This window comes from Lonchura striata, chromosome 27 (assembly GCF_046129695.1).
Source record: "Lonchura striata isolate bLonStr1 chromosome 27, bLonStr1.mat, whole genome shotgun sequence".
Lineage (NCBI taxonomy): Eukaryota > Metazoa > Chordata > Aves > Passeriformes > Estrildidae > Lonchura > Lonchura striata.
The window spans coordinates 4,673,421-4,695,853 of NC_134629.1; the positions used below are offsets into that span (position 1 = coordinate 4,673,421).

Sequence of the window (22,433 nt, forward strand, 5' to 3'; positions counted from 1 at the left end):
GAGTCTGACCCAGAATTGTGGAATGCAGGGCAGGGGAAAAGGAATCAACTCCAAAACTTGTGGGGTGGGGGGTGAGTGGAAAGGGGTATGACCCAGAACTGTGGAGTGGGGGGCAGAGACAATCAGCCCCGGAACTTGTAGGGTGAGGGTTGGAGGGATGGATGTCTCATCCAGAATTTGTGGTGTGTGTTCAGAAGGATGGGATCGATCCCATTACTGTGGGGTGCGGGCTGAAGGAATAGGAGATGGCCCCAGAACTGTGGGATGTGGGGCGAGCTCAGCCCCACATATTTTTGTGTCCCCATAGTCAGCCCCACATCACCCTACTGACCTTTTCACTGCTGCAGCCCCTGCCTGACCAGAGAACCCGTTTTACCCTGTTCCTACTCTGTTTTGCTCCATTTTGCCCTGTTCATGTCACATTTACTCATTTTTGCCCACTTTTGCACTATCCCTGCCTTGCTTTAACTCATTTTTGTCCCATTTTTGCCCATTTCTCATTTTCCCCATTTCCCATATTCCTGCCTCCTTTTGCTTCATTTTATTCCATTTATGCAAAATCTTAACATTTTGCTGTCTTGCCCCATTTTGCTGTCTTATCCCATTCCTGTCCCATTTTACTAATTTTTGCCCTATTTTATTGTTTTATCCCATTCTTGTCTCACTTTAACCCTTTTTGCCTGATCTTGCCCTGTTTTATCCCATTCAAATCCCATTTATCCCTTCTTGCGTGATTTTGCCCCATCTCTGTCCAATTTTGCTGGTTTTCCCCTTTTTTTTTCAGTTTCTGCCCATTTTGCCCCATTCCTCCCCCTTTTTCTCCCATTTCCTTTTCCCACCATGTTTTTCTCTGCTTTACCCCATTCCTTCCCCTTCCATTCTCTTTGTTTTGCCCCATTCCTGCCCAGTTTTTTCCCATTTCCCCCTATTTATGCCAAATTTTATCCTGTTCTGCCCTGTCTTCCCCCTTCCCCCCCTTTCTGCCCCCTTTCCCCCTCTTTTTCTCCCTTTTCCCCGGGGGCCCCCCGAAGTGCCGGACCCGAGGGTCCCCGGGGGTCCCGCCCGGGATCCAGCGGCCTCGTCCCTCTTTGGGGACCCCCCCGGGACCCCCTGAAGGGCGCGGGGGTAGGGGCGGGGTGTCGGGGCTGCTCCCACCCTGGCCCTTATCGGGAACATTCCGGGCGTTCCCGGTGGGTGACGTGTCCCACCCATGTCCCCCCGCCCCCCCGTGCTCCCCCTCCCGGCTTCCCCCTCTGTCCCCCAGTTCCCCGATGTCCCCCCACGTCTCCCCGGTGTGTCCCTCCCGTGTCACCTGGCACCCCCAGTGTCCACTCCTCGTGTCCTCCCCATCCCCATAACGCCCCCCAACCCCCGGTCACCTCACGGCCACCCCGTGTTCCCGCGTGCTCCCCCGTATCCCTCCGTGCCTCAGTGTCCCCATCTGATGGCGAGGGGGGGGCTCAGCTGGGGCCGTCAAAGGCTTAGGGGTTCCCGGCTGCTCTTTGGGGGGACTCAGTGGTCTTGGAGGCCTGGGGGAGTGTCCTGCAGGGTCTGGGACCCACCCTACTCCCTTTCGAGCATTATCTCTGGAAATTCCTTCCTGATAAGACGGGACGGGCGGATTTGGGGAGGGAGCTGGAGGCGGTGGGAGCCTCTGGGGGGGTAGAGGGGGGAGCAGATCGTGTCGCAGGTTTGGGGGGGCCTCGAGACCCTCCCTGTGGGGCTGGGCTTCTCAGACGTATGTGATCCCCCCGTCCCCCGGTGGAATCCGGATGGGGGAGAGGAAGGGAGAAGGAAGGGAAGGGAAGGGAAGGGAAGGGAAGGGAAGGGAAGGGAAGGGAAGGGAAGGGAAGGGAAGGGAAGGGAAGGGAAGGGAAGGGAAGGGAAGGGAAGGGAAGGGAAGGGAAGGGAAGGGAAGGGAAGGGAAGGGAAGGGAAGGGAAGGGAAGGGAAGGGAAGGGAAGGGAAGGGGAGGGGAGGGGAGGGGAGGGGAGGGGAGGGGGCTTTAGATTCCAACTCCAGGATCCCAAAGCCAGGTGTGACTCCCAGGCTGTAGGTGCCGCCCTTTCAGTGCCCAGCGTGTGCCGCCCTCGTGCCGGGCAAGTCTGGGCTGGAGACACCACCGCACACACTGGCACCTGTCAGACCCACCTGCACACACCTGAACTCACATCCATCCATGCATCCATCCATCCATCCACATCCATCCACCCACGCACATCCATCCATCCATCCATCCATCCATCCATCCATCCATCCATCCATCCATCCGATGTCTTTTTTGGGATGTTTTCTCTATTTTGCTGCTGAGTTTGGCACTGGGGACAGGCTCTGGTGAGGCCTGGGGACAGGTCTGGGGCCAGGTCTGGGGCCAGATTTGGAGCGATGTGCCTGGAGTCCCATGTTGTGATTTGGGGACAGGGGCTGGGGTCAGGGGCTGGGGAACGTGGAGCTGGGGAGAAAGACTGGGGGTCAGAGGTCGGGACACAGGGCTGGGGTCAGGGTTTGGGGTCTTGGATCTGGGGACATGTGCTGAGGACTCAGAGCAGGGGACAGAGACTGGGGTTCTGTGTTGAGGGATATGGGGCTGGGGAGACAGTTTGATGGCCTGGCAAAGTGTGGGATCAGGGATGGGGCACATGGGGATGTAAGCTGGGGACAGGGGCTAGGGTCAGGGATTTGGGACATGCTGTGGGAACATAGTTTGGGATCCCAGGATTGAGACATGGGCAGAGACAAAGATTTGGGGTCAGGGGTTGGGGACATGGGCTGGGGGAATAGTTTGGGGTCACAGATTGGGGATGTGGTGCTGGGGACACAGACTGGGGGACACAGTGCTGACATTGATCTAGAGACCCAGTCTGGGGGACAAGCTGGGGACATGGGCTTGGGTCAGGGGTTGGGGACTGAGACTGGGGGGATCCGGACTGCGGTCGGGGGTTGGGGACCCAAACTGGGTGGATAGGACTTGGTCACCTAGAGTTGGGGACTCGGATTGGGAGACCCAGGTGTGGGGACACGGTGGGGACAGGGCTGGGGACACTGCCTAGGGACACTCGGTGGCTCCCCTCCTCCGGGAGGGGGTGCGGAGGGCGGCGGGGAGCACAGGGACCCGCATTTTGGGGTATGCCCACCCCCGCGTCCCCGCCCGTCCTGATGGCGGTGGATCCCGGTGATCCCGCGAATCCCATGTCCCGAAGGGGTTAAAGCTCCGGTCCCTCCCCCCGCTTCTCCTCCCCCGGCTCTGGGGTAAACCCGAGAACCAAAGCGGGAAGGCGCCCGGAACCCGCCCGGCCGCTCCGCCCGGCCCGGCCCGTCCCGCCGCGACCCGTCCGGCCGGTCCTGCCGGGGCTGCCGCCGCAGCCTCCCTGCCCCGAGCGCGGCCTTCGGCCTCGTCCTCCTCAGCCTTCTCCAACCTGCTCCAGCCGTCCTCATCCTCCTGAGCCTCTTCAGCCTCTTTCAGCCGCCCTCAGCCTCCTTCAGTCCTCCTCGTCGGCTGAGGACGTTCTCCAGCCCTCTTCCAAACTTGCGCCAATATTCTCATCCTCCTTCTAACCTTCTCCATCCTCCCTGCAGCTTCCTCAACTCCCTCAGCCTTCTCCAGCCCTCTTCCAACCCTCCCCGACCTTCTTCATCCACTTTCCAACCTCTTTCCAAACTCCCTCCTATCTCCTTTCCCAACTTCCAACCTCTTCCCAATCTCCTTTCCCACCTCCCAAACACCTCCCAGGCTCTCTCCAGCCTCTTTTTCCCACTTTCCCCTCTCAGATGTCGGTCTCCATCCCCCGGCAGGCGCTGCGGAGCAGCTCGGCCGTTCCGGGCCGTTCCTTCTCGTCCCGCTCCTTCACGGCCGGCCCGGCGCTGCGGATGAGCGCGGCCCCGGCGCTCGGCCCTTACGGGGGGCTCCGCGGCGGCTCCGGGGGGCTCGGGGGACCCTCCTGGGTCCCGGCGGCGGGCGGCGGCATCACGGCCGTCACCATCAACCGGAGTCTCCTGGCGCCGCTGGACGTGGCCGTGGATCCCGAGCTGCAGGAGCTGCGCCGAGAGGAGAAGGAGCAGATCAAGACCCTCAACGATAAATTCGCCGCCTTCATCGACAAGGTGGGGCTGGGGGGACCCCGAGGAGAGGTGGGACCACTCTGGGGCCTTCTTCTGGGACCTGCTGGGGCACCTGGGACATCTTGGGTCACCTGCGGAAATTGAAACCTTCCTTGGGACCTCCTGAACATCTTTGGAGACTTCCTGTACCCTTAGGGACATTGAGACCTTCTCTGGGACCCCCTGAGTCTCAGCTGGGATGTCCCGACCACCTCTGGGGACCTCCTGAGACCCCTGGGGACACTGGAAAGCCTTTACGGGTACCCTTCAGGGACCCCCTGGATCAGCTGGGGTGTCCTGAGCACCTTTGGGGACCTTCTGAGACCCTCAGAGACATTGACACCCCCCTTGGGGACGCCCTGACCCCCTCCTGACTTCCCCAAGGACATACAGACTCCAGCTTGCTCCGGGCCCCCAAATCTGCCTGCTCCCACCCTTCCACTCCATGCCTCCCTCCGACCCAACCCATTTCCCCGGGGGTAATTTGGGGGTAATTTTGGGGTCCTGGCTCCCTTTTCCCCCTTTCCCTGCAGGTGTGATTTAGGGTGGAGATGTTTTTGGGGTGATTTTGAGGTATGGGAGTGTCCCTGACCCTGCTTTTGCCCAAGTGTGATTTTGGGGTGTGGGGGTTATTTTGGGGTAATTTGGGGGTGTAGGGTGATTTGAAGGCAATTGTGGGGTGTGGGAGTGCTCCTGACCCTCGTTCCCCAGGTGTGATTTTTGTGGTGATTTTGTCTGGTTTTGGGGTGCTGTTCCCTGTCCGCAGGTGCGGTTCCTGGAGCAGCAGAACAAACTCCTGGAGACCAAGTGGGGGCTCCTGCGGGCGCAGCCCCCACCCCGCAGCGCCCTGGGGGGGCTCCTTGAGGGCTACGCAGGGACACTGCGGCGGCAGCTGGAGGGACTCGGGCAGGAACGGCAGCGGCTGCGCGCAGAGCTCGGCCACGTCCGCGGGCTCGTTGAGGAGTTCAAGGCCAAGTCAGTGTCCCCAAATGTCCCCCCTATCTCCTGGGTACTCACGTGTCTCCCCAGACCTCTCCACAGCCCCCCAGTATCATCTCGTAGCCCCCCTTTGGCTGCTGATGCCGCCCGGGCCATGCCTGCAGCCTCCCAGAGGAATTCAAGGGCCATTTCTGTGTCCCCGAGTGTTTCCCCACATACTCTGTGTCCCCATCCTGTGTGCCCTCAACCCCATGTCCCTTCATCCCTGTGTCCCTCTTCCCCATGGCCCTCAATGTCCCCACCATGTCCCTGGGTTTCCCTGTATCCTCATGTCCTGACATCCCTGGTCAGAGTCCTCTCTATGTCCCCACATCCTCTCATCGCCTTGTCCCTTTGTCCCCCTGTCCTCACCTCCCCATGTCGTCCCATCCCCTTGTTCCCATGTCACCCATCCTCATATCCCTTCCCGTTACCATGTCCCCATCCCTACTGTCTCCATATCCCCGTCCCCATGTCCCCCATTACCATACCCCCATGTCCCTCATTCCCGTACCCCCATGTCACCCCATTCCCATGTCCCACATCCGCCCAGTTCCCATCCCCATATTCCCCCTGTGACCATGTCCCCCATGCCCATTTCTCCATGGGGAGAAATGTCCCCTCATCTTTGTCTCCCCCTGCCCAGGTATGAGGAAGAGATCAACCACCGCACAGAGAAGGAGAATGAGTTTGTCCTGCTCAAAAAGGTGGGGGACCCCTGACACTGAGGGGGGACCCTGACATGGGAGGAGTCCCTGAGACCAAGGGGTTGCTGGGGGGGTCTCTGGGGGTGCTGGGAACAGAGGGTGACAGGGGTGTTCCCTTAGGATGTGGACGAAGCCTACATGTCCAAGGTGGAGTTGGAATCGCGCCTAGAGAGCCTCACGGATGAGATAAACTTCCTCCGGCAGCTCTATGAGGAGGTTTGGGGGTGCCTGGGATTTGGGGTGCCTGGATTCGGGCGTGTCCCCCTGCTGAGCCATCCTCCCGTGTGCACAGGAGCTGCAGGAGCTGCGGGCGCAGGTGTCGGACACGGCCGTGGTGGTGTCCATGGACAACAGCCGCCAGCTGGACATGGCCGGCGTGCTGGCGGAGGTGCGGGCGCAGTACGAGGACATCGCTGGCCGCAGCCGTGCTGAGGCTGAGGGCCTCTACCAGGTTAAGGTCAGGAGAGCACGCCCTGCTGCCGCCCAAATCTTCATCTTCATCTTCCTCTTCCTCCTCCTCTTCCTCTTCCTCCTTTCTGCCTGCTCCCCAAACCTTCATCTTCCTCCTCTTTTCTCCCTAATCCTTCCTCCTCCTCTTCCTCTGATGCTTTCTCCTCCTTCCTGCTCCCTAAAACTTCCTCCTTCTCTTCCACACCCTGAGCCTTCATCCTCCCTGTCCCATCCTGTCTTCCTAATTCTCCTCCTTCCTGAGCTTTTCTCCTCATCCTCCTCCCTGCTCAAGTCTTCATTCTCTTCCTTGCTCCCCAATCCTAGTCCTAGTTCCCAAGCCTTCATCCTCCACCCTCCCTGCCCCATCCTCCTCCTCCCCCTCTCTGCACCTCAATCCTTCTCCCTCCTTGTCCTCCTCCTACCTGGTCCCTGAACCTTTCTCCTCCTCCCTGCCCCAAATCCTCCTTCTCCTTCCTGCTTCCTGAAACTTCCATGTCTTCCTCCTCCTCCCTGCCCCAAATCCTTCCTCCTCCTTCTCCTCCTCTTCTTCTTCCTCCTCATCCTCCTCATCTTCCTCCCTGCCCTGGAGGGAGCAGCTGCTGTGTGGGAGAAATTCTGGCTTGAAACTCAACTGGAGCTGCCACATCCCAGCCTGGGGTGTTCCCTCTGGCGTGGGCTCATCCCAGTCCCGGAGTGCCGTGGGGCAGGGAGGGGCCCCCATCTCCATTCCTGGTGCAGATCCCAGTGCCAGTACTTCCCAGGCTCTTTCATCCCCCATTTTGGGATGCTGGTGGAAAGTGGGGGGGGGCCTCATCCCACTGGGGTCCCAGATTCTAACCCAACTGGACCCACACCCCAATGAGAGCCGCCATATCCCAGCTGGTCATCCCTCCCAGCATCGCTGCATCCCAGCTCTTTCCTCTGAATTTTTGGGGTGCTGGTAGAAAAGTGAGGATTCCCCCTCCTCATCCCACCAAGACTGACTCCAAACTGGATCCACGGCATCCCAGCTGGAGCATCCCTCCTGGTGTGGCCACGGCCCAGCTCTTTCTTTGGTTTTGGTGTGCTGGGGAAGAGAGGGGTCCCCTCATCTCCATCCCCCTGAGATCGCAGATCCCAGCTGGAACATCCTTCTTGATATAGGCAAATTCCAGTTCTTTCATCCCAAATTCTGGGGTACTGGGGAAAAAGAGGAGTCCCTCCAATCTCCATCCCCCCAAGATCCAGTTCCAAACCCAACTGGACCCACCAAATTCTGACTGGAGCTACCACATCCCTGTCAGGTCATCCCTCCTGCCTCCACCGCATCGCAGCTCTTCCCTCCCAGTTTTTGGGGTTCTGGTGGAAAAGGGGAGTCCTTCCATCTCCAGCTCCCCAAGATCCCAGCCCCAAACCCAGCTGGACCTACCACATCCCACCCTGGACTATTCCTCCAAGTTTGCCCACATCCCAGCTTTTTCCTACCAATTTTGGGGCACTGGTGGGTTTGGGGGGTGCCCTGCATTCCCACCCCTGCCTGGTGTCTCCAGTATGAAGAGCTGAAGACGGCAGCCGGGAAGCAGGGAGACGACCTGCGCCAGACCCGGAGCCAAATCCAGGACCTGAACCGGCGAATCCAGAGGATCCAGGCAGAGATTGAGGCTCTGAAAAATCAGGTTTGGGATGGAACTCAGATGGAAATTTGGAAGCATACTGCCTGCCCTCCCCCACACATCCCCCAGCACCCCCTGGGAACCCCCACACTGGATTCCTGAGGATCCCTTGGGATGTCATCTGGGAAACGGGAGGAGAGAGAGGTGGCTTGGGGATTTTGGAGGGGCTGGGAATACTGGTGGGATGAGGGGGGTGAAGGATAGTGGGATATGAGGGATACTGGGGAGTGGGGAACACTGGGACATGGGGACACTGGACCCCAGAGGATGACAGGGCATGGAATACTGGGACACTGGGTATACTGCGACACTGGGTATACTGCGACACTGGGTATACTGGGACATGGGGACACTGAGGGGAGGGGGATATTGGGATATTGGAGACTTTGGGTCACGGGGATCCCAGCCCAGGGGGATCCTGGGCTCAGTGTCCCATCCTGCAGCGCTCTGGGCTGGAGGCGGCCGTGGCCGAGGCTGAGGAGCGTGGGGAGCTGGCGCTGAGGGATGCCCGGGCCAAGCTGGCAGGGCTGGAGGGGGCCCTGGCCCAGGCCAAACAGGACCTGGCCCGGCAGCTCCGGGAGTACCAGGAGCTCATGAATGTCAAGCTGGCCCTGGACATCGAGATTGCGACCTACAGGAAGCTGCTGGAGGGCGAGGAGAGCAGGTGGGAAGCCCTGATCCCAGATTCCAAATTCCACATCCCATAACCCACTGCATCGCACATCCCATAACCTCTGGGCATCCATATCTCACACCCAGTGTCCTGTGTTCCATCCCATATTCCATGGGCATCCCAGTTACCATGTCCTTCATCCTGGATACCATGAACATCCCATACTCCATGTCCCGTATCCTGCAAGGACCCCATATTCCATGGGCATCGCACATTCCATATCCCATGGACATCCCATATCCCGTATCCTATACCCTGTGGGTATCCCATATCCCATGGATATTCCATGTCCCATGTTTCATATCTCATGAACATCCCAAATCCTCCCCATTTGACCGTGTCCCTTATTCCTCTGCCCCCAAAAACACTCAGTTTGGGGGACCCCCTCTAACCCCCTCACTTTGGCCATGTCCCCTAAATACCCTTCCCTCCCATCACTGCTCCTGTTTAGGGGAAAGTTTTGGGGTACAACCGCCCCCAGGTTTCCCCCCAGGCCATGTCCTTTATCCCCCACCCCATCACTGATCCTGTTTGGGGAACCCCCCCAAACCCAACCCCCACCAGGCTCGAGGCTGCTGTGCAGAACCTGAGCATCCACACCAAGACTTCAGGATACCTGGGTGAGTCTGGGGGGCGTCTCCTGAACCCTCTGATTTTGGGTGCTCCCCCATGTGCCCCTCCTCACAGCTGCTCCCTCTTCCCCACAGGTGGATTCGGGGGAGGTTTTGGGGGAGGATTTGGGGGGCCATTTGGGGGCACCACGGTCAGCTCAGGCTACTCGGTGCCACCCCCACCCCCCGAGAGCATGGCCCCCCTCAAATCCCGTGCCATCGTCATCAAGAAGATCGAGACCCGTGACGGGAAACTTGTGTCTGAGTCCTCCGATGTCCTGGAAAGCTGAACCCCCTTTCCTGAGGGACCCCCATTCCTTGGCTTGGCCAGCTGAGCTGAGTCCCCTCTTTCCTGAGCAGACCTTAAATCCTGACCTGCTGAGCCCTCCCTGGGCCCCGCTTTCTGGGGTGTCCCGCATGTCCACACAAACTGAACCCCCCCTTTCCCAGGGGGCTCCTCCTTGTTCCCTGCCTTCCCAGGGTGTTCCCTTAAGTCCTGACCAGGCGAACCCCCTTTCCTGAGAGGGGCTCCCCATGTCCAGCCCAGCTGAGCCCCCCCAATTTCCTGGGGGTCACTCTGTGTCTTGGGGGGTCCCTCATGTCCAGCACAACTGAGCCCCCCTGGGCATCCCCTTTTCAGGGTGTCCCCCCATATCCTCCCAGGTTGAACCCCCTCTTCTGAGGTGGGAGGGATGGTCCCCTATGCCCTGACATTCTGAGCCCACCCCAAGTCCCCTCTTTCCTGCCTGGGGGGGGATCTCCCCAACTCCAGGCCACCTGAGCTCCCCGAGTCCCCTTTCCTGGGAGTCCTGTCCATGTCCTGGGGGGATCTTTTGGGAGGGGGGTCCCCCATGTCCTGACCTGCTGAGCCCCCCCTCCCTTGGTGGGTCCCCCCTCCATTCTGGCCCCCTTCCCTGGCAGGCCCCAGCTCCCGACAGGACACCAGGCACCTTCTGCTGACACCCTGAGCCAGTGCCAGTGCCAGTCTCCCCTGGGGGGCTCCAACCCCCCCATTGTCCCCTCTCGGACTGGGGGGTGGGAACTGGGGGTCTGGGCCTCCCCCGGGTGTTCTGCTTGCTGCTGGAATAAAACCTTGAAAATTCGGGAGTGTTGATAACTGTGGGGGGAAGAGGTGTGTGGGAGAGCTCTTCCCAGGCTGCTGGGGTGTTTTGGGGTGCCAGGACGATCTTGGGGCGCTCGGATCAGTCTGGGTGTGGCCGGTTCCATCTCGGGGTGCCTAGTGCTGTTTTGGGGTTCCCGAGTCTTTCTTGGGAGACTGGGACCAGTCTTGGTGTTCCCAGATCAGTTTTGGGGTCTCTGGGTCTGTTTGTGGGTCCTATAATCTGTTTTAGAGTGCCAGAACCTATATGTGGCTGCCAGGACCAATCTTGGGGTGCCCGGCTCCTTTCTTGGGGTGCCAGGACCAGTTTTGGGATGCCAGGACCCATTCCAGGGCACCAATACCTATTATGGGTTGCCTGGATCTCTCCCAGGTGCCAGGACCTATCTTGGGATGTCCGGGTCTGTGTTGGGGTGCCAGAACCCATTTGGGGGTGCCTGGGTTTGTTTTGGGGTGCCTGGACCCATCCTGGGCTGTCAATATCTGTTTGATGGTCTGAGGGTCCCTCCTGGGGCATCAGGACTCTTCCAGGGGTGCCAGGACTTGTTTTGGGACAGCAATCCTTGTTTTGGGGTGCCTGGGTCCCATTTTGGATGCCCAGACCAGTTTTAGGGCGTCTGTGCCCATCCCAGGCTGCCTGGCACTGTTTTGGCAGACCAGGACCCATCCCAGTTTTGGGGGGCCACGGTTCCTTCTGGGGTTCCAGGACCCATCTTGGAGTGTCAGGGTGTTTTTGGGGGTGGCTGGTTCCATCAGGGGGTGCCAGGGCCCATGTCAGGGTGCCTGGGTCTATTTTGGGGTTCCCAGATTCCCTCTGGGCTGCCAGACCAAATTCCAGGGTACTTGGGTCTGTTTGGGTGTACAAGCACCCACCCTGGGGCGTCAGAGCTCATTTTGGGGTGGCTGGGTCTGTTTTGGAATGCCAGGGTTTGTTTTGGGGTGCCAGGACCCCATTTGGTAGATCAGAATCTGTTTTAGGGTGCCTGGGTCCCTTCCTGGGCTCTCATCCAGGGGTACCAGGGTGTGTTTTGGGGTGCTCCTTCCAGGGGGCTTTTGTCCAGGGCCCTTTTCTCTCGGAGTGCTACCGCACCCCAAAACCCCTGGCTGCCCTCTGAGCCCCCCACCTTCATTTTGGAGTGGCAGGGAGGGAGGGCAGTGGCTTAGTTTGGGGGTCCCGGGCCCCCCCAGTTGGTTTGGGGGTGTCAGGGTGATGCCCTGGGGTGTTCGGGTTTGTGGTGGTAGAGATCTGGGGGCATGCCGGAGGCTCGGAGCCGTTTTGGGGGGCTCAGAGCCCACGGGAGGGAAGGGGGACCCCCCAAAATCAGTGCTGCCCGTGGACTTTGTCCCCCGTTAATGATTAACCCCACGGGGCCCGGCCCGGGAGGGAGGGAGGCTTTGGGGCTGGGAGCAGATCTGGGGGTCCCTCCATGGGTTGAGGGGCTGGCAGTGTCCACAGGGTCTGGGTGCGCTGCGGATTTTGGGGTGTCCCCCCCAGTTCCATCCGCGGGTGGGGGGGTGACACCTGGTGCCTGTAATTAGTGCCAGCAGAGGATTAATTAATTAACTGAGTAATTAATTAAGGAGCTGGGGTGGCGCTGCAGCCCCACAGCACACGGAGCCCTCAGGTCTCCCCAGTTCGCACCCCAGGAGTTGTGCAGACCCTTCCCAGGTTTGCGGGGGCGGGGGGGGGTGGTCCCAACCCGGGAGGGCTCCCCCCGAGCCCCTCACATGTGGGGAGTCGGGGGCCAGGCCCTCGGGGGCCCTGAGATTCGGGGGTCCCTGAGTTTTTGGGGGCCCTCGGGGTGAAGGGGGGTGCTGGCTGGCGGGGGGGTGGCACAGCCCCTCCTTAAAAAAAGGGGGTGGGATTGGCAGTGCCCCCCCGGGAGGGTTAAAATGGGGTCACCTCCCTGCACCCCCTTTCCTGCCCCCCTGTTTCAACTCCCCCCTGATGCTATGTCCGTTTATTTTTTTTTTTTTTTGGGGGGGGGGTCTCCTCCCCTGCTTTTTGGGGGCGAGGTCTGGTTTGGGGGCTCACAGGTTCTTTGAGGGGGAGGGGTTTGAGGGGTTTGGGGACCCCCCGAGGTTTCCCCCAGCCCTCAGACCCTCCCCTCCCGCCCGGGCGATTTTGGGGTTCGCGGACGCTGGAGGGCGGCAGAGGAGCGGGAATGGCCGGCGGGGCGGCGGAATTTGGGGCTCCCGCAATTTCGGGCGGGGTGAGCCGGGAGTAGGGGGTCCCCGACAGGGTCCGGCTTCACGCAGAATTTGGGGGAGGGGCGGGAGGAGCGGTACCAGGGGGTGGATCTGGGGGCGTGCGGGGCTCTGGTGGGTTTAGAGGGGGTCAGGAGCGGGTCTGGGAGAGGCGGGGGGATCGGGAGGGCCAGGGGGTGGGTTTGGGGGTGTCTGGGGCGTCTGGGGGTGTCTGCGGTGGTCTAGAAGGGGGGGTCGAGGGCTGTGGGGGTGTGGCCGGGCGGTGGGGTCTGGGGTCTTCAGGGGTTGGCTTCGGAGGTGTGGGGGGATCCGGCTGGTTCTGGAAGGGTTAAGCCCCACGGACCCTCCTGCTGGAAACTGGGGGTCACGGAGACCCTGCAGGGAAACTGAGGAAGGGATGGTTTGTGGGGGGACCTGGAGCCCTCAAGCTCGGTGGGACCCCCGCGATGTCACCTCGTGTCACCCTCAGTGCCATCCGGACTCCGGGGGGTGGGAGAGGACCCCTCCCATAACGCCCTCAGTGCCAGCATCCCCTGCCCGCTTCGCCCCCTTTCCCGGGGGGGGTCACCCCAAATTAGGGAGGGGGCAACCATGGACAGGTGTCTGGCGGCAGGGGGTCTCCCCCACCCCGCTGGGACACTGCGGGGACCTCGGGGGTCCCGGGGCACCCACAGGGTCCTAGGGAGGGAGTTTAATCCCCCCATCACCCAAACCTGCCAGCACTAGAGCTGCGGATGCTGGTGGTGCCCGGGGAGGGAAACTGAGGCACGGGGACATCTCGGGGACGCCTCCCCCCCCGCAGGATTTGACCCCGAACCGACCCTAGGGGTTCATGCCCGGGATCTCGGGACCCCCCAGAGATGGGGGGGTGGGTGGGCAGGCTGAGGCCGGACCCAGCTCATCCCATGGGTGGGGCCATGACTCACCTGCCCCGTGGGACCCCGCTTTGAGGCCCGCAGGTTTGGGGGGTCCCGGAGCCTTCTGGGGCATTGAGAGGGAGCCGGGAGAGGGGACCCGGAAACTTGGCTCCCTTCTGGGGGCCCCTGAGGGGTTTGGGGCGCTGAGCCTGGGTGAGGTGCTGGAGGAAATGGGAGTCCTCCGGTGTCTGGGGGGCGTTGAGCTCAGGGTGTTTGGGTTTTCACAGCTTTGGGGAGTCCATGCTCCTTTTGGGGTCACCTGGGGTCACTCTTGGGATGGGGGAGTGGGGTGAGGGGTTTGGGGGTGCTGAACCGCTGGGGGGGTTCTGGGGCCTCATGAGGGGTGGTGGAGGAAATGCGGGGGGCCCTGTGCTTTGGGGGTCCCCCCGTGTCTGAGGATGAGGTCAGCCCCAGGGGGCTTGGGGCTTTGTGCCCCTCAGATTTTTCTGCTAAGGAACCTGAACCCCCATTTCCACCAGGGAGGGACCATCCATGCTCAGACCCCCCAATCCACCTCCCGAATGGGCTTCTTCACCTCAATCCCCACCTCCCAATGGAGGGGATCCCCAAAATCTGGGAGCTCAGCCAGCCATTTCCTGCCCCCCAAATTTTTCTGGATCAGGGAATCCTCAACCCCCATCTCTGTCTTTGTGGAACTCCCTCCACATCTCAGCCCCTCACACCTCCTGAATGGACTCCTTCACCCCAAAACCCACCTCCCCACGGTGGGGACCCCCAGCATTCAGGTGTTCACGTAGGCACCTCCTCACAGACATGTGTCCAGGGTGTTTATGGGGGGTCTCTGCCCCACAGCAGGGTATCCCTGCCCCATACTGGGGGGCTGGTCCCTTGCCTGCCACCCAGGTGGGGTTTTGGGGTGCAGTGACAAGCTGGGGCCTGTCGGGGCAATTAACTGCCGTAATTAGCGTCGGGAGGAGCTGCCCAAACTCTTGGTACTTTCACACGCACACCCCTGCACTGCTCCCCTCCCAGCACCCCAAACCTCCTCCCTCTCCCAAGCATTCCCCCCTGAGACTCTGCGCCCCCAGACCCAGCACATTTTGAGTCACTGTTGCCTTTTTAATTGGGGTGAAATGTGGGGTGACCCAGGAGCTGGGGAACCCCCAGGAAGGGAGACTGGGGGGGTGGGGTGGCATGGGGTGTGGTCTCGTTTTTGGGAGCTATTCTGGCCCTTTAGAGAGTGTTCTGGATTTGGGATCCCAAATCCCTCCCAATGCTCTGGGGAGGGAGGGATGGAGGGTAGGGGAGGGATAGGCACAGGGATACCCTGGGGTGCAGCCCACCTGTTTCCCACCCCCAGGAATTTGGGGAGGGGGTGATGCTGCACCTGGGGCACCTACTGGGTCCAAGCACCCCAATCCCAATGGTTTTCCCTCAAAAACATGGGATCCCCCCACCTTAAGCACCCACCCTGACCTTTAACACTGAATTCACCCCATTTTGGTGTTCTTGTTTGCCCCCCATGTAGGAGGAAACAGGGGCACCTGGGTGTCCAATGGGTCTTTATTCCCATGGGATATTCCCATGGATCCCCGTGGGACCCCCAGGGTCAGCCCTACCCCTGCCTGGGGCCACCCCCACCCTGTGACCCCCAGAAGGGTCCTCACCCCCTCACAGGGATCATGGGGGGCTGTCAAGTCCAAGTGGGTGCTCCTTCCTGGGGCTGCCTCCCCGGTGATCCCAATCCTCCTTCCCTGGGGTCTGTTTCCCAGAGCTTTCCCTTTGGCTGGGCATGATGTGGGGTCCCACCCCTGGGCAGTGGGACAGCAGGAGAGGTGACACCAATAACAGAGGTGACACCAATGGCATCCCAACAGGAATGAGAGTCAACCCACCCCTGGGGTTGTGACTCCTGGGATCGGGGGGTGCCATGAGCTCCCTGCTGCCAGCTCTGCTCCCGCCATGGATCCCGGGGCGCCCGGAGCTCCTGGCAGTCCCAGGGTGCCGCCCGTCTTCTGCAACACCTGCTTTGATCTCCCGGGAATCCATCTTGTTGTTCCAGCCGTCACCGTTCCTGCTCCCAGCCCTGCAATTTCCCAGCTCAGTGGCTGCCAATGGAGCAGCCAGGAGTTTCCGGATCTGAGGTTTTCCCAGTGGAACCCAGTACCAGGACAGGTTTGGGGTGAAAATAGCTGTATTTGAGCTCTGGTTCTGCTACACATTTCCCTGGTTGGGACTGCTGGACCCCGGAGCTGGAGGTGCCGGCTCCCACGGGATACACGGGGAAGCTGGGATGTTGGGGTGCTGGGTGGGTGATGGTGGCCAGTGTTGCGTGGGTGACAGTGGCCAAGACTGAGCAGAGTCTTGGCCCAAGGTCCAACGTTTGGTGGGTGATGGTGGCCAACACTGAGTGGGGACAGCCCTCCACGTTAGAGTGGATGGGTGCCGGGGTGTTAGGTGGGTGATGGTGGACAGCAGTGGGTGAGGGGTGGTGGCCAGCACTGGCTGGGTGACAGTGGCCAGCCTTGGGCCCTGAGCTTTGCTCCTGGTGCATTCCCATCCCGGCAAGTGCTGGAGCACCTGAGATGCTCACCTTGGAGTTCAGGAGGGATTTGGGAACTGATCCCATGTCCCAGTGAGGTGTCTTTACCCCTTGGTGGCAGGGTGGGGCAGGGCTTTGCTGGCCCAGCAGCTGCTTGGGCAAGTGCCGGGCTGGCCGCAGGGCAGCAGCTGGGGCAGGAGCTGGTGCTGGAGCCACCCTGGGAACTCCTGGCAGGAATGCTCTCCACCCGGGCTCCAACAGGTTCATTCGGTTTTGGGGCTGATCTGCCGGTTGCGTAAGGTGAGGAGATGCAGCCACCGCCTTCTTCCGTCAGTTCAAACCGCTTCTCTTCTCCAGCTGGAAAACTGGGGAACCCTGGAGGGTGGGAGAGGGTTTCCAGGTGGGATTGGGGCGTGCAGGGTGTGCATTGTCTAAGGGGAGCATCAGCTTCCCTGTTCTCTGACCTGCAAATCCCCTGGGGCTGAAAATCCTGGAGCTTCAGGAATCCCCAGCGAGATTTAGGAGGAAATACAGGGACATGCACCCAGACCTAGATTTACATCTTTTCAGTGAACAAAAAAAAACCAAACAACGAGGTGAACAGCCTTGGAGCTGAAACTGGTTCCACAAACCTCTCCCAATGAACAGGATAATCCAGAGCTGGATTTTATTGGCAGTGTGGGGTTAGGGGGAAGTTTTGGGGCTTTTTATTTGTTTTAACAGTGGGATAAACCAGGATCCTAAATGGAGACAACTCAACACCTCATTTAATTAGAAATTTAAAGCAATTAAGCAATTAAATTGTGTTGTTTTAACAATGGGGTAGGCTGGGAGTGGCTTTGCTGAATACCACGTGCTGTGGAGGGACTGGAGACCCACAAAGACTCTCAGGAAACGCTGCAAAATCCCTGGAAGGTTCCTCAGAGAAGGGATGTGATCCCCTGTCAAATTCAGGGAACAGTCTTGACCCTGCTGGGGTGTGGCCCAACACTGATATATTGGAATATTTCAGTCTCTGCAAATCCCAGTCCGTCCCGCCCAGCTCAACCTGTCACTCAGAGGGATCCAGAATGACTTCAAAACCCTTTCAGAAGGTTTAAGGTTTTAAAATCATCTTTATTGACATAAAAGTAGTTTTAGAACCCTGCCCAACACTAATGCTCCCAGTTGTGAAACACTTTGGACAGCCTACAGCACCCCTCCTCGGAGCAGGAGGTTGAAACTGAGTGCATCTGAGGGTGTGCCTGGGAGCCGAGATTTTTGTTAGAATTCAGTGAACCCAGCTGCTGGTGTCAGGCTGAAAATGGCAGATTTAGTTAAAACAAGGTTTCCCTCGAGGGCGTGATGCATCAGAGAGTTCATGGGGCTTTGGCCACGGCCCAGGGAATTTGGGTTGAAGTTCAGCTCCAACACCAACAATAATTTTGTTTTTCTTTGCTCTCTGGGGAGTGTTTGCAGGCAGGTCATGGTTGTGGCAAAGTGAGGAGGGCATCCTTTCAAACCAGAAAACAATGAAGGGAATGAAACAATCCCCAAAAAATGACATCTCCACTCCCCCCTGGCACCGACCAACTCCCTGTGCCCATAAAAAGGGGGACCCAGCAGCTGCTGCCACAGGACTTGGCTCTGCTCACCTCCCAAGCTCCAGCCTCAGCCTTTTGCTCAGAATTTTGGGGACTCTTCACCATGTCTCGCCAGTCCTGTGCTCTTGGCAAGGGGTTCAGCTCCAGCTCAGTGTGTTTCGGGAGCAAGAACAAGGTCATGTTTGGCTCTGTGCCCCGTGGAGGATGCCGGGGATCTGGAGGTGCCGGCGGCTTCAGCAGCAGGAGCCTCTATTCCCTGGGGGGCACTAAAAGCACCTCCCTGGGAGGATTTGGTGGGGCCGGCGGTGCCTGCAGAGGCTTTGGCTTTGGGGCTGGAGCAGGATTTGGGGGCAGCTATGGTGCAGGGTGCTTTGGTGGAGGCCCTGGCAGTGGCTTTGGTGGCTTTGGTGGAGGATTTGATGGTGGGATGGGGGGCCAGGGCTTCCCCTCATGCCCCCCGGGCGGCATCAGGGAGGTGACCATCAACCAGAGCCTGCTGGCCCCCCTCAATCTGGAGATTGACCCCGAGATCCAGAAGGTTCGGACACAGGAATGGGAGGAGATCAAGAAACTCAACGACAAATTTGCCTCCTTCATCGACAAGGTTTGGAGGGGCTTCACTGCAGGATCATCTCTGGAGGGTGGGAATGACCAGGAGATGCTCATCCAGGGGCACCCAGAGCTGCAGTTGCCCAGATCACCATAAACTGGAGGTGTTTGGGGCTGTTTTTAAGGGCAAAATGGGCTGTTTTAAGGGGAAAATTTGGCTACTTTGAAGGAACAGGTGAAATTTTTTTAGTGTTTGGGGCTATTTTTAATGGGATTTTGGGTGCTTTGGCTACTTTTAAAGAGAAGATGTAATTTTGGGTGCCTTGAGCTATTTTAAAGCAGAAGGTGGGATTTTTTGGGGAATATTTTTAAGGAGATGTTGGGATTTGGGTGTTTTAGACTATTTTTAAGGAGAAGATGGGATATGTAGTGATTTAGGCTATTTTTAAGGAGATGATCAGACTTTTTTGATGTTTTGTTCTATTTTGAAGATGTTGGGACTTTTTTGACTATTTTGAACAAGAAGATGCCAAACCCACAAAGTTCATTGCGTTTCTCCTGTTTAGAGGCTCCAAAATTGGGAAGGGGACGTGACCCCCTTTTGCCCACTCACCCCATCCACTGTGGTCCTACCTGTCCTATAGGACTGGGGAGTTACCACACATTAAATGGGAATAAAATATGGAAAACACATGGGGAAAACAATCAGTAAAAAGATGGGGTTTTGAAGGGAGAATTTGACTCTTTCCCCACCTGTTTAGGTCCGGTTCCTGGAGCAGCAGAACCGAGTCCTGGAGACCAAGTGGAAGCTGCTGCAGGAACAGGGCGGTACAGGAACAGGCGGTAGGAACCTGGACCCTTTCTTTGAGACCTACATCAGTGGGCTGAGGAAGCAGCTGGATTGTCTCTCCAGTGAGAAGCTCCAGCTGGAGACAGAGCTGAAGAGCTTCCAGGACATGGTGGAGGACTTCAAGACAAAGTAGGTTGCTTGGGGTGCCTGATGGTGAATAAACAGAGAGAAAAACTCACTTCAAACAGCCATTAAAAAAAAGAAGAAATATTGATAATAATTATCAGCATTGATTTTTTTTCCCCCGATGGTTAGAAAATGTAAAATGTTTTGGGAAAAGTGAGTTTGGATGAAAAGTGGGGCTTTTTCAAGGTATTTCTCAACTTCTCTCAGATTTTCTCAGTATATTGCTCAAATTGTGCTTCTTCCTGAAGGAGGATCCTCCAGTCTTTGTCTTTCTCAAGAAGGAATTCCTTAAGAACCATTAATAATAATTAAGAATTAATTAATCAGTTGCTAAACCCAGCTCTAATTTCCTTATGGATTTCCTCATGATTCTTTCATGTAATATCATTCAGGATTTGAGGATTTCTGTGGAAGGTTGACATGAAGAACAAAAAAAGGAAAAATAAAGATTATTTTCCTGCTGTTATTTATTATAATATATAATTTATTTTAGTCTATAAATATGAAGATGAAATGTGTCTACTTGGAAAAAGTAGAACAAAGACTGGAGAAATGAATCCACTTGAGGAATTGCAAAAAACAGTGGGCAAGGAAGTCTGGGAATTGTGGGAATCCACAAGACCTGGGATCAGCAAGAGGTTGCTGGGTGAAAATTGACTTTATATTTGGAGATGAGCATCTGGAAGATTTGGGTCCATTTGGGATTCTGGGGTGTCCTGTGCAGGGCCAGGAGCTGAACTCGATGATCCCTGTAAGCCCCTTCTGAATCAGGAGATTCCATTATACTTGTGAGGAGCTGAAGGTTCTTGGATCTCGTAGAAGGAACTTGGAGTGGCTGCAAGCACCAGGACTCCCTTTAGCAGAGCCAGAATTCCTCTTTCCAGGCTTTCCTCACCCAGGCACGGGAAGTGCAGAAGCCAGGGCTTGTCCTGAAAGGCAAAGTGTGGTTCCCTGTCCATAAATCTCCCTCATGGCAGATCTATTTTTGCCGGGTTTATGAGTCTGAGGCCAACAATGTTCATTAGTCTGAGCCGGAGCCAAAACAAGCAGCCCGATTCCATCTCCCTCCTTCCCATCCACAGGTACGAGGAGGAGATAAACAAAAGGACGGCAGCTGAGAACGAATTTGTGCTCCTGAAGAAGGTCCAGTCCTTGTTTTTTACCTAAAGAGACTCCAGGAAAGATGGAGAGGGACTTGGTTTGAGGGCCTGGAGTGACAGGACCAGGGGGAATAGCTTCCCACTGCCAGAGGGCAGGGATAGATGGGATATTGGGCAGGAATTCTTCCCTGTGAGGGTGGGGAGGCCCTGGAATGGATTTCTAAGAGCAGCTGTGGCTGCCTGACCCCTGGAAGTGTCCAAGGCCAGGTTGACTGGGGCTTGGAGCAGCCTGGGAGAGTGGGAGGTGTCCCTGCCCATGGAATGGGGTGGAATTACATTTAAAGTCCCTTCCAACCCAGACCGTTCCATGAACTTTTAGATTAACTGGTGTGTGCCGAGCAGGTTTTCTCATCCCATCTCTGCTGCAGGATGTGGATGGAGCCTACATGACCAAGGTGGAACTCCAGGGAAAACTGGATTCTTTGTCAGATGAGATCAACTTCCTCAAGTGTCTTTACGAGGCAGTGAGTACTCTGGGGCACCAGGATGGGGGAAGGGTTGTGGCACCATAAGGAAGCTCTGGAAGGGCTAAAGTCGGGTTGGGTGTCACCTGCAGGAGTTGTCCCAGATGCAGCAGCAAGTGTCTGACACCTCTGTCGTTCTGTCCATGGACAACAACCGGAACCTGGACCTGGACAGCATCATTGCCGAGGTGAAGGCGCAGTACGAGGAGATCGCCAACCGCAGCCGGCTGGAGGCCGAGTCCTGGTACCGCTGCAAGGTGAGGGTGGCACATGCTGCTGGGGTTCTCCAGTGTCCAAGGGGGTGGGAGAGCTACTGGTGGCAGCTCAGGCTATGGCAAGATCTGGGACGTTGCTGGCACTGGTCCATCCAGAGTGGACCTGGCACAGACTTGCTCTCCTAGACTTCCCTGAGGTGATGTGGGAGCAGCTGTGAGGTCACAGTGGACTCAACATGCTCTTCCTGTTTCATCCCGCCAGTATGAGGAGCTGCAGGCAACCGCGGGCAAGCATGGTGACAGCCTCAAGGACACCAAGATTGAGATCTCGGAACTCAACCGCGTGATCCAGAGGATCCGGGCTGAGATTGAGAGTGTGAAGAAGCAGGTGGGGGTTATCTTTTTTGAGCAATGGGGAAGACCTCTTGGTCATGCCTTTTAGAACTTCCCTGAAGGGAAGTAAGTGTGGTGGGAATTGTCAGGCGTGGGAGGGACCTGGGAAAGGCTGAGCCTGAGTGCCTGTGGCACATGTTGCCCAGGGAAGTTATGGATGCTCCATCCATGGAAGTGTCCAAGGCCAGGTAGGACATGGCTTGGAGCAATCCGGGATAGTGGAAGGTGTCCCTGTGCATGCTCCAGATCATCTTTAAGGATATGTCCAATCCATAACGTTACATGTTTCTCTGATCTGGGATTATGGTTGCATCTCTCACTGGCTGCCCCCACCCCACTCATCCTGCCCATGTCTTACCCTCCAGTGTGAGACCATTCAGACGTCGATTGCGGATGCGGAGCAGCGCGGGGAGGTGGCTCTCAAGGATGCAAGGGACAAACTGGCCGAGCTGGAGACAGCCCTGCAAAAAGCCAAGACTGACATGGCCCGGCAGCTCCGGGAATACCAGGAGCTCATGAACGTCAAACTTGCCTTGGACGTGGAGATTGCAACCTACAGGAAGCTGCTGGAGGGCGAGGAGTGCAGGTGGGTGGGATGCAGCAAGAATTTCAGTGTATCCTGATCAATCAATGGGAAAAATGTGTACCATCATAAACATTGATGGTGTTGTCATGAGCTGTGGACCATGGTCCTGTGGCTGTGTCAGTGGACCAATCCTGGCTTTATGGAGTTGGACAACTCCAGATGCTCTGGCTGGATTTGACACTCCAACTCTTTTCCTTGCAGGATGTCTGGAGAGTGCCAGAGCTCTGTCAGCATCTGTAAGTACTGTTCCCACAGGAGTGTGGCGGGCTGGGATTCATGCTCCCAAACTTCTTGGTGGCATCAGAGGTAACCTGGTGCCTTTTGTTCCTCTCTGCAGCTGTGGTAGGCGGCAGCAGCTCCGTGGGAGGTGGATATGGCAGCGGCATGTGCCTTGGAGGAGGAGGAATTGGCTTTGGAAGCGGGAAAGGCAGCTGCAGCACGGGCGGTGCTGGTTTATGCTTCAGCCTGGGAGGGGGTGGATTTGGTGCCGGGAGTGGATTTGGCTCCCTGAGTGGGGGATCTAACTCGGTGGTGGTGGGAGGATCTGGCACCGTCCTGAAGAACAGCGGCCCCACCAGCCGGAGGCCATAG

At 57.9% G+C, this 22,433-nt stretch overlaps 2 protein-coding genes across 2 annotated transcripts; both read left to right on the forward strand.

Moving 5' to 3' along the window:
* Window positions 1-3,767: 3,767 nt before the first annotated feature.
* On the forward strand, window positions 3,768-10,271 carry KRT8 (keratin 8). Its single transcript, XM_021543933.2, has 9 exons — window positions 3,768-4,100; window positions 4,864-5,072; window positions 5,722-5,782; window positions 5,903-5,998; window positions 6,075-6,239; window positions 7,762-7,887; window positions 8,328-8,548; window positions 9,122-9,177; window positions 9,265-10,271. Exons 1-9 carry the CDS (start codon window positions 3,768-3,770, stop codon window positions 9,456-9,458), a joined length of 1,461 nt encoding a protein of 486 aa, XP_021399608.1. The 3' UTR covers window positions 9,459-10,271.
* A 7,295-nt stretch (window positions 10,272-17,566) lies between these two features.
* On the forward strand, window positions 17,567-22,433 carry LOC110477824 (keratin, type II cytoskeletal 4). The gene is made up of 9 exons (XM_031507234.2): window positions 17,567-18,103; window positions 18,810-19,027; window positions 20,107-20,167; window positions 20,553-20,648; window positions 20,741-20,905; window positions 21,126-21,251; window positions 21,622-21,842; window positions 22,044-22,078; window positions 22,180-22,433. The coding sequence occupies exons 1-9, from the start codon at window positions 17,603-17,605 to the stop codon at window positions 22,431-22,433; spliced, it is 1,677 nt and encodes a 558-aa protein (XP_031363094.2). The 5' UTR covers window positions 17,567-17,602.